At 42.2% G+C, this 11292-nt stretch overlaps 1 protein-coding gene across 4 annotated transcripts in view; it reads left to right on the top strand.

The window, feature by feature from the left end:
- The first annotated feature begins 259 nt into the window (after positions 1-259).
- The window catches only part of PPP1R21 (protein phosphatase 1 regulatory subunit 21), a 57079-nt gene continuing 46046 nt past the window's right edge, over positions 260-11292 (top strand). The window contains exons 1-3 of one of the 4 annotated variants that reach the window (XM_067703032.1): positions 468-566; positions 4479-4700; positions 8973-9041. In XM_067703032.1, coding sequence (XP_067559133.1) covers positions 4692-4700; positions 8973-9041 — 78 coding nt within the window. In that variant the 5' untranslated portion in view covers positions 468-566; positions 4479-4691. The other 3 variants (XM_067703030.1, XM_067703033.1, XM_067703031.1) reach the window with 3 other exon arrangements.

Here is an 11292-nt window from a genome sequence, read left to right as displayed (position 1 = left end):
TTGCCATGGGAACCAGCGGGGGAGGGCGGTGTGTCCGGCCAGAATTCTTGATGCGCTTAGAATGTTTCTTCTTCCGGTCCTCGGTTCTTCACAACCACCGCCCCTCTCCACCGTCCCCCGCCCATTCTGTGGACTCTCATTCTCTTCCCCTTTCCATTCTCTCCTTCCCTGTTCTAGGCCGCCATCTTGGACCATGCGTCAAGATGGCGCCCCCCAGTCCCAGAGGCAGAGCCCAGGAGCGCCGGGGAGCCTGCGCGCGCACGTGCTCGGGCGCGGAAGGGTGGGGGCCGTGATGTCAAGACGTTGCCCCGCCCCCGGTGGTCGCTCCGCCCCCGGCCCCACTCCGCCTTCTCACCGGGCGAACCCGGAAGTGGAGGAGGAGGTGCGGCGGTGGTGGCAGAGCGGGCAGGCTCTGGCGGAACCGTACCAGGCAGCGTGTCTGGGGTTGGGGGCGAGGGGGCGGGGCTGAGCGGCCTGGGCATCCTGGCCTGGACGGGGCGGGGGAGGCCATGGCCTCGGCAGAGTTGCAGGGGAAATACCAGAAGCTGGCTCAGGAGTATTCGAAGGTACCCGTCGTATGCGGGGAGTAGGGGGTCCCCGGCCCTGCGGCCTCGGGTTGCCTTGGCAGCGACTTGTCGGGACACAGGGGGACGGCGGAGGGGGGAACGTGAGCGCGCCCCTTCTCTCTTCTCCGCCTCTTCTGTCCACCATTACCGTGCCTTCACCTGCAGCTCTCAGGAGATGGGGCCGGGCGGTGTCTGGGTCCGTGTGCGTTTCTGCGGGAAGGAGCAGGAGTTTGATTCTTCCTTCTCACTGAACTAGCGGGCTTGGACTGGGATGTCAGAAATCCTGGTTTCCGCCTCTGGTGCTGGTCGGGAGGGGACGGGGAAAGGTGAGGACCATCCCTCTACGGCTGCTTCCTCAATTTTCCCAGCCCAGCAATGGGAAGGATCAAGTTTTCTCCTTTCCCACAGGGATGATATGAGGATAAAGAGATTTATCTGCCCCCAGTCAAGTCAGGAGTGTAAATAGAGTCATGCGTGTAAACTGCTTCACCAGAGATGGATGGTTATGAATGGGTTCAGTGCTTTGGCAAGATGTTGTCTGAAAATGAGTTTGAAAGCTTGAGTGCTAGGGCTGTGTCCTTTTATCTCTCTGTTTCTTGGATCACCTGGACTGGGGAAGAGCACCCAATAGGTGCTCAATACATGTTGAATTAAGCAAAGTAGGGACCTGTCCCTTTGTTGTATTTATGGCATCAGTATTTTAAACGATGGAACCCTTTTCTCGGAGAAGGGTGGTGCTGCTTTAATGGGTAGGGTGGTTCTGCCTCAAGAATATTCTAATGAAGTACTGAAAGCAGAATCTTACATTTTTGGAAGTTGATTCATTAGTCATTAAACTTCGTTTTCAATGATCTTGGTATTCATGGGAGCAACTGGAAGACTTAGTCCCTTTTTTACAATTTGGAGAAACTGAGACACATTTTTAAATTTCATGTAACAAATATGCAGCAGGGCAAAATGAAATATTCTTTGAAAAATAAAACCTGTGCCTAAACATACACACGTAAGTCTTGTGACCGTCAAATGGGAGCCTTTTGGGATGCTACACTTATTCCATGGGTGCTACCATTGGCAAAACTTCTTGTGTTTCCATTTGAATTTGCCTTAAGGGCCTGTGGCATGATGTTAGTGATGGCAAGTTTTTATCCTTTGAAGGAATATTTTTTTGTTTGAAAGGGCCAGAACTTATTTGGAACAAATCCATGTGATGAAGTGTGGTGGGTGGAGGATGACAGTACTCAAACTTGGCTCTACTATTTTTGGGTGAAAATGTTTCATGAGTATAAAGTAAGGGGACTGATTTTCTCTTCTGGAGAGTAAACAAGCTCACAAGGCAATTCCAAATGGCAGAAGAGTTTCCAGAAATATTTTGCACAGTGGTTGCATTGCTGAAATAATTGTATAGCCTCCCAGAAGTAATAAAAACTTTGAAAGATTTTATTATTTTGGATTTGTAAGCTCTTTTGTTCAGCAGACAATTAGTGCCACCTGTGAACAATCTGCCGGGCCCTGTTGAGTGAGGCAGAGTTCCACCTTAAGGAGAACCCTTTAATAGAATGTTCAACTGTTGTACATAATTATGATACAGGATGACAAGTGTTAGCTCAGTGGGAGCACAGAAGAAATGGCGGGTAAGGGTAGAAGTTACTTAGACTGGGGAGTAGGGAATAGGGAGGAAGGGATGGATGATAGTACTCCAGGCAAAGGAGACAGTCTCTGTTTGCTGACATGAGGCACGTTCAGATACACGACAGAGAGTGGTGAAATATGGTTGGAGGGATAATTTGGACCCGATCATGAAGGGTTGTGGTTGTCAAAAAGTTTGAACTTTGGGTAATGGAGAGACGTTAAAGGTTTTCGAACAGGAGAGTGACATTGCTTTTAGAAAGAAAACTGGTAGCTGTGTGGAGGATGGACTGAAATGGGGAAAGATTGGTGAAAAGAAGACCAGACTATAGGCTCTTTGAATAATTTTGGGGAGTGTAACGTAGGATTAAATAAAGTTTTGTGGCTGTCGAGATGGAGAGGGGGGCTTAGATTTAGGAATTATGGTTAAAAAATATGGTTTAGTTTACCTCTTTTTTGTGTGCCTGCTTTACACATAGCAGCAACCTTATGAAGGATATAAAGGTGTCAAGGTAGTCATCCTTGTGTCTCATTCATTCTGTGGGACGTGATGAGTGAGGGAAGACTGAGAGTTGACCCTGAAGGTGACCCATGGACTGCTCTGAGGGAACACCACTGCCACTGGCAGAGGAAGGTGGGCAGAAAGGTGAGCCAGTTTGGAGCGAAGTTTAGGTGCAATCATAGTATTTATGGTTGGAAGGTACATTGAAGCTATCTTATTCACATACTAGCTTGAGATGATGTTGGGGTAATTGCTGAAAATTTCTAGTGGAGAGGGACTGGCTGAAAGTCAGGACAAAGGCCAAAGCTTTTGTAATAATTCCCATAAAGACAATAGTTCCTATAATGACAATAGTTGAACTTTGAGAGTTAATCACTTTAGGTAGATTCTTTGGGGAACACCTGTGGGAAGGATGTGACAGTAGGAGGAAATGCTGAGGAGACTATAGGAGGTCTGCCAGACTTCAGGTTATCTCCCATATTGGGCCAGACCATTTTTCATCCTTTTAATTGCAGTGTGATGGAAATTTCAGAATGTGAGGACACGGATTGGTCAAAAGATTTCATGTGCTTTTTACTGCCTGTCAGTTCTAGTGCCAAGCAATTTCTAGATAAGATCTATGCAATCAATACCTTCAGCCCTGTGCCTGTGGAAGGGGGTATTCTACCTTTTTGATAGCCTCCCCGGTGCAGAAATTGTGGGCTGATGTTGAAATCCAGTTACATCTTTCTTTTTCCTTATTTAGGATACAAAGAAAAAAGATTTCCTTTTAGTATGTAGAAGGAGGCCTGCAAATCAAGAGAGCAGCAAGCATGATCCCTAAACCAAGGACATTTGCAGAATCTTCTCATTCTTATTTAATGCAGATCTTGGCCTGTGTTCCGGGAAGGGGCCCATTTCTTCCTTTGTAACTTCTATCATCTTTTTTCCCCCTGAGAAGGAAAAAAGCAGTATGAGGAGCTCCCATTAAAGAGGCTGAGAGTTTCGTTAGATAAAAGATGAACCATGGAGGCCGAAGCAGGTGAGAATTTCTGAGGTGGACAGGTTGCTGAAACAGTGCTATGGAAAGGTCAGTAAAAGTGGAGATTAAGACCCTCTGGTTTGGGCAATTAGGCGATCACTGGAGGCTTTAAACATTTCTGGTTTAACAGAGTTTGGGGGAGGCGAATGGTATGTAGAAGCTGGTTTTCAGAGATTTATGAAGTTAATAGGTAATAGAGGCTGCCCCTTTGAGACGTGAGGGAAAGTTAATCAAGCCCTCATTTTTCAAAGACTATTTCTTACTTGGTGTTTCTTCCACGGCCTGCTCTGCTTCTGATGCTCTGGTATATCTCATTCTGGAGATGAAGCTGAGAGCATGCAGTCCTGGCTCATTTGATTTCAGCCTGCTTTCTCTGAATGGGCTTCTGCACTCTTGCCTGGCACCATGTTAACGTGTAGGCAAGTTTGAAGTTCTGATCTTTCCAGTGTTTGTGTTACTCTGGGTTCTCAAAGTGTAGACCCTGGATCAGCGTCATCAGTGGCTGGGAATGGGTTAGAAATACAAATTCTTAGGTCTACCCAGGACTTACTGAATCTGAAACTGGTGGTCAGACCCAGCAGTCTGTGTTGTAACAAACCTCTCCAGTCGTTTGGATGCATACCAGAATCATTGCTCAGGAAATGGTATCAGTATAGTAGCTTTTGCTCAGATGATCTTTTTAAAGCTCTTTTCAAGGCAATAAAAGCCAATGGGGGGACTTCCCTGATGGTCCAGTGAGTAAGACTCCACGCTCCCAATGCAGGTGGCCCGGGTTCGATCCCTGGCCAGGGAACTAGATCCCACATGCTGCAACTAAAGATCCCGAGTGCCGCAAGGAAGATCCTGCACGCGGCAACGAAGATCCCATGTGCCACAACTAAGACCTGGCACAGCCAAGTAAATAAATAAATAGTAAAAAAAAAAAAAAACCTACAGTAATCAAAGCAACGTGATACTGGCAAAAAAAAAAAAGCCAATGGGAAAGGTAAACATCCATTATTTCTCTAACAGTTGACTTTGCAATTGATGCTTCTTTAATTACAAAGGAGATTGCCTTTTGAAACGCTTTAGACTTACACTCTTAGAGATGCTCATTTTGGGAAAGGATCAGTCTCGATTTGGTGTGTTTGCGTTCCAGATAGCAGGGCTTGACTGAACCTGATTGATCGCCCTCTCTTGTAAGAGAAAGACTCTGGGGCTGGATTGGATTAAAATGGAGTATCAGCTTTTTTCTTCCCTGATGTGTAGGGTTCACTACTAAAGGTGGATTGGAAAACGGTCTGTGTTCAGTGCTATCCAATGGAACTTTCAGGAGAATGAGAACGTTCTGCATATTTGCTGTCCAGTAGGGTGACCACTAGCATGTGGGGCTATTGAGTACTTGAGATGTGGTTAGCTGAGCTGAGGAAATGAATTTTGCATTTTATTTACATAATTTAAGTTTAAATAGGCACATGTGGCTATGGCTACCCTGTTGAGCTGTGCTAGCTTAGCCCCTAGATCATCACAAACGTAAGTGTCTATGTGACTCGCCTGAAGACCTGTTAAACTGCAAATCCTTTCTCAGGAGGTCTGGGGTGGGGCCTGAGATTCTGCTCCTAGGTGATGCTGCTGCAGCTGTCTGCAGACCATACTTTGAATAGCAAGGCTTTAGAAAGACAAGGGGTGTCCTACTCCCCGTGTTCAATTCAGCTGAATTTCCAACCAGTCCCTGGTGAGGCAGCTAGATTACAGGATTGGGAGTGGGGGTTTCATCCTAATGAATTTCCTCGCATGAGAGCAGGAGCTAGAGAAAGGGTCTCGTTTGAGGGCAGCTCTGAAAAAAGGTTTTCTTCCCAACTCAGTGACAAAATGACCCCAGCCATTAGTACATAGTATGTAGCCTTCAGTTACTTTATCCTTTTCCACAGTGAGGAGCAAGTTAGTAGGCAGAGAGAGAGACTAAGTGGTATTCCAGCACTGTAGAATACCTAAAATGTTGGAACTGGGAGTGTTTTTAAGGATCGTCCAGGCCAGAGATGCTGAAGCTGTGGTTTGCAGATGACTCAGGCGTGCTGAAATCAGGGTTTTGGTGAGGCTTAGGGATGGGCTTCAGGTTATCTGTTGCATACATTACTTTGTAATGGAGAAAAGCTATACATCTAAAGATCTGTTTTATAGGGTCATAAAACGTGTATAAATGTCAGAATGTCCACTGTATGGAAACAGTTATGTAAGAGTGATTCTAACACAGAAGATTCTAGCTATCTCTTATAGTTGTTTAATGTGTTGCATTTAAACACCTTTTATTTACAGCACTTAATTTGATTAATTAACTAAAAATTTATTGAGTGCCTTCTCTATCCATAGCATTGATCTTTCATTGTACGCAGGAGATACAAGGAAGTATACTGTAGTCTCTATTGTGAAGGACAGTTTAATTGGCAGATGGGACTTGAGTATAGAAATCATACATAAATTAGTAAACATAAAATGTACTGCTTTAAAAAGTAAAATTAAAACTGAACAGTTTAAGTTTAAATAGGAGATGTCTTGTTACTAGCAAGTGCCCAGGGAACTGAGGGCAAGGTCACTGTGGACCATAGGGGCACTATAGAGAATGGTTAGGGAAAATTTATGGAAGAAGTAGGACCAGAGTAGGAAGTAGGCTCTAGAAGAACAGTTGGAGTTTGGTTGGTAAAAATGAGAAAAGGCTGTGTTTTCAGAGTAAAGGTAAAGCTAATCAAAAGATTACAACACAATGAAAAATGAGGTTTGAAAAGGACTAAGGGTTTCTGAGTTGGGATTCAGAGGACCATTTCTCTACTGAATGGAACAAAAGTGCATGGCACAGCTACTAGCAATAGGCTATGTCACCTTCTGGAGAATTTTTCTGTCCTTCTGGAGAATTTTTCTGTCCTAGTGGAGACTTCAGGCAGTTGTTTCTCAGTTACATCCACATCCACTGGAGTCTCCACACAAGTCTCCTAGAGGCATTAGTGACCATTGGTAACTTTCTGAAACAAACACTGCATTTGCCTCCCACTGTGGTGAATGCTGGTGAGGAGAAAGATAAGATTCTAAAAGACCAGACTGGTCACAGCAGTATCCGCATTTGACAAGATGCTGGTCAGTAATGCAGAGATGTGGCAGTAGTGATGCTGAAATGCAGGAAGACGCCAAATGCCAAGTGCAGGTAACAAGGCAGTGGAGTAGGCCAAGTTTATCCTTTTCTACCTACCAAACAATAGAAAGGGATTTTCGATAATTACTTCTGAAAGCTGCATTTTCTGTTGAATGTTTCCATTGAAACTGTGTTTGAATTGTTACCAATTTAGCAAACAATATTTTCCAAAGGAAAATCGAAATCATTTTTCATTATAATCAGATTAAGTTCCAAACAGCAGTAATTTGGAAACTTTAATTTTGCTTTTATGACACAGTAGGCTGTTCAGTTTGCTTTATGTAGCTTATAAGTGTGCCTTAAAAATTAAAGGTGAGGTTTTTTTTATTTGTTTGAAAACTGATGTAGTTCTGATCCTACAGAAAATTGTCAGTTCAGCAGATTTCAAGCTTCATCCCTAGTCCTTGAGGCAGTCATTAGGACCTTCTAAATACCACACAAAGAAGATCAGAGAGCAAAGTTAGAACAGGGGTATGAAATGAAACCTAAAGACTGAAGTAGTATCGCTGTCCTTTGGCTATATGGATTTGAAAGTATTTCTTGAATTCTCTTACCTAGGTAGCACATTATCCAAGATATGTTGATATTGCTTAAAAGGTAAAATACTACACAATGGAAGTCAACATTAAAGTGGGATTTATTTCTCTCTTCTGAACTTCTAGAGCAGAGTGTAAAGAGCCTAATAGCAAATATTTTAGGCTTGGGGCCATATGGTTTCTGTTGCATCTACTCATTTCTAATGTCATTGTCACACAAAAACAATCATAGATAATTCATAAATATTCAAATATTCCTACTCTTCTGGCATAGAAAAAAGTCATTTCTGTTCTCAGGAGACAGATGTGAGCTATGCAGAGCTAGAAGTAGATTTTTTTTTTAAGCTCATAGATAAAATTCTCCCATTCATTTAGTTTCTCAGAGAAGAACCTGGTCTATCATGGTCTCTGTACTGCGTCCTCAGAAAATTAGTCTGTAACCCTTTTGCTTCAGCTACACTGGGCTGGTATATTTATACTCACATGCTCTGTGTTGTGCTTGCTGATAACTACAGAAGGTTTATCTGTCAAAACCCTGCTGGTGGTGGTGATACAGATGTATACCTAAGTAGAAATTCATCAAGCTGTATAATTTCTGTTTTGTATATTTTATTTAAAATAAAGTTAGACCTCAATTAAAAAAAAAAAAACTGTGAAAGAAGCCCAAGTCCTACCCCTTCAAAGGCTTCTGTCACCTCTCCAGCCCACTACTTTTCTCATTTATATGTAGCTTTATAAAATAGTAGCCAATATTGTCTAATGACATTATGCCTGGAGTCAAAACTGCTGCTGTCTGAATCTCAGCATTGCCACTGAACTTCTCTGTACCTTGGTTTCATCTGTAAAATGGCGATAATTATAGCACCTATTTCATAGGGTTGTGAGGATTAATGAGGTAGTGTATGTAAAGTATTTAGGACAGTGCCTGGTATGTAACGGAGCATTCAAATGCTAGCTGCTATTATTATCAATTTCTAAATTGAGCTTGCTTCTTAGTTGCTTTTGTACACTGCTTCCACTGATGCCTGATTAAAAGTCCTCCATTCCTGAGGCTATTGCGGGCGATGATATTTGCATGACTAATATTAGGCGCAGTGTACTGCTGGGTATGTTGACGCCCTATATTTTGATTTTCTGTTGAATTCTTATTCCATAATCAGTCCAGTTGTGTGTACTTTACAGATGAATGGTGTGTCAGAGTTTCAAGGAAAATGACATACTCAGTACCCTATTATCTATTGTATTAGTTTTTATTTAGGGAGGTGATTGGTTTCATAGAAAGAACCATGTACGGGAAGTCGAGAGACCTGGATTTTAGTCTCAATTTTGCATTGATTAGTTTTATGTCATTGGGCAGCTCGGCCTCTGTGTCCTTATTTGTAAAATGGCAGACTGATGATCTCTACTATTCTCTTCCGGGCTAATATTCTTGTTCTCATATATATGTGAGCAGATAGTTACTCAGCGTACTGATTCCTGTAAAGTTATGGTAAGTGATTTCCTTGCTATAAGTGATTGCTTTATATTAAAAATTAATTATTACCTCCTCTGTTTTCAGCTTCGGGCTCAGAATCAGGTCTTGAAAAAAGGTGTCGTGGATGAACAAGCAAATTCTGCTGCTTTAAAGGTAGGCTACAGGGTACTTTGTGTTGTGAGGGTTAGGTTAGTGTTTGGTGAAGCTCACAGCAGGGAATTCAGCTCAGTTTTCTGGGTTAAATTCCCAACTCTGACAGTGACTCACTAGGAATAGGGGAGGGTAATAGGGTTTTTTTGTGTTTAACTTTCCTACTTGCTTAGGTATGAATGTGATGTGCTTTGACTTCCTTAGCTAGAAATTACAAAAATGTATTATTGGACTGTGTGTAATGCATTTCTCTCATACCTTGCTTCTCTCATAGCTAAATTCATCAGGATTAATGGGGCTTCTTATCTGGCTTCATCTGATAGCACTCTGTGGGTCTGTGTCATATTCATGTTTATATCCCAAGCATTCAGCCGATGGTTGTCCCCTACTAAATGGATTTGAAAGTGTGAATCATTTAGTCCATCAATCTTGCTTTGAGGTCGAGCTGTTTAATAGTAATAACCTGTGTTAATGAGGACTGTTTGAGTGATACATCTTACCATCAGGACCTTTAACTGAGAGGAGAAATATGGTGGGAGTTGCAGGAATATGTTTCTACCTCATTTTAGTAGGCATATAATAAGTACTGCTTAGTGATATTTTTAATTGGAAAAATTAATTCGAGGATATGGATTCCTTCTTGGCCAAGCTTCAGTTAATACTGCCTACTTCATTCTTTCGCTCTCTCCCTTGCTTCCTCTTTAGAGAAAAGGGCTTAAGATTCCCTTTACTCTTCTCTCTTTCTGGAGTAGGCCCCAACCAGTGACATATCCTGAGAATTTCCACTCAGGTCTCCAAGACCCAGAGATACGTCCTTTCACGTGGCTGGTGTTGGATCCTCCACTAGAGAAATCTGTGTCTTGAGGGCGCTCCCTCCTCAGGTGCTGTTCCACAGACTCAGGGCTGAGATAGTTCAGAGCATCTTACCCATACTCCCAAAGCTCTCTGCGCCCAAGCTGAGACGATTAAAAATAAGCTTTAAAGTCAGGATATGTTAGCCAAGTTATTATTTTGCCTAAATCACTGAAGAAATGATTATTATCTCTCCTCATGATGTTTAAAACCTATTACTGGGGAAGGTATTTCCTAGCTCGTCTTAGTAGCCCACTCTGGTGTTTGACACCCTCCTGTTGCTGGTTGTGTTCAATTAACCCTGTGATAGTGGCCGTGGTGGCAATAGCAGGCTCTATTTATTGAGCACCCACTGTGTGTCAGGCATTACGCTAACACATTACATCCATTATCTCAGTTTTCACAACAGCTCTGTGAGGGCAGACGCCACTATTATCGTCCTCATTGCAGAAACTAGGGTTTACAGAGAGATTGGGATGGATGTCTTCTGAAATTACTGATTGGTTAATGGAGTTGGAACATTAGTCAACTAGTGATTAACTAATTATAAGGATGTAAAGAAATTACTTTATGTTTTACTATTCATCACAGTGGTCATTAAAATTATAGTGAGAATGACAGTTTGCCAGTTTGCTCAATGGGAATGTTAGGATGTCTCTGTTAGAGTAGGCATTTGATTATATTGGGTTTGTCTTTTCAATGAGTTGTTAGGTACAGTAAGCATTCATTGATTTGAATTTCTATAATTTGAAATATATAGTAATTTGGACATGGGCTGAGCCTAAGTTTACCATTGAACTTCAAGTAAAAATTAAGGACTTACTAAACAAACAACAGAAAAGGAAAATGTTTTTCTCTTTAATGAACACATATTCTATCCCTCTAGCTGTGCCCTCAACATGCAAATAATGTCAATAGATGGCAGACACCAGCCTCTGGTTTTTAGGTTGCTGTTTCAATATCCTTAAATCCCCTATTCATTAAAACTTGACCTCTTAGCTTTATAGTGGTTTTTCAATGAAAGTAATAAAAGCACAGATCTTTCAATATATGGTAGTATATGGCCATCTGTGTTTGATTACCAGTGAACACAAAGTTGTCAGAACGTTGTAAGGAAAATATAGTTAGAATAATTTTTTTTTTTTTTGCCACGCCGCGTGGCATATGGGATCTTAATTCCGCAACCAGGGATTGAACCCATGCCCCCTGGAAGCACAGAGTCTTAACCACTGGACCGCCAGGGAAGCCCCAGAATAATATTTTTTTAAAAAAATAGAGTGAAACTAAATATTTCTCTTGTTTCCCATTTTCTTACCCTTACCATGGTATAAACAGTACAGAATGGTCAGTAGAAGATGTGTTGTTTAGATTTTGTTGCTATTTTCATTTTAAGACATCTGAA

This window comes from Pseudorca crassidens, chromosome 14 (genome assembly GCF_039906515.1).
Source record: "Pseudorca crassidens isolate mPseCra1 chromosome 14, mPseCra1.hap1, whole genome shotgun sequence".
Lineage (NCBI taxonomy): Eukaryota > Metazoa > Chordata > Mammalia > Artiodactyla > Delphinidae > Pseudorca > Pseudorca crassidens.
This window is presented reverse-complemented; position numbering and strand designations above follow the sequence as displayed.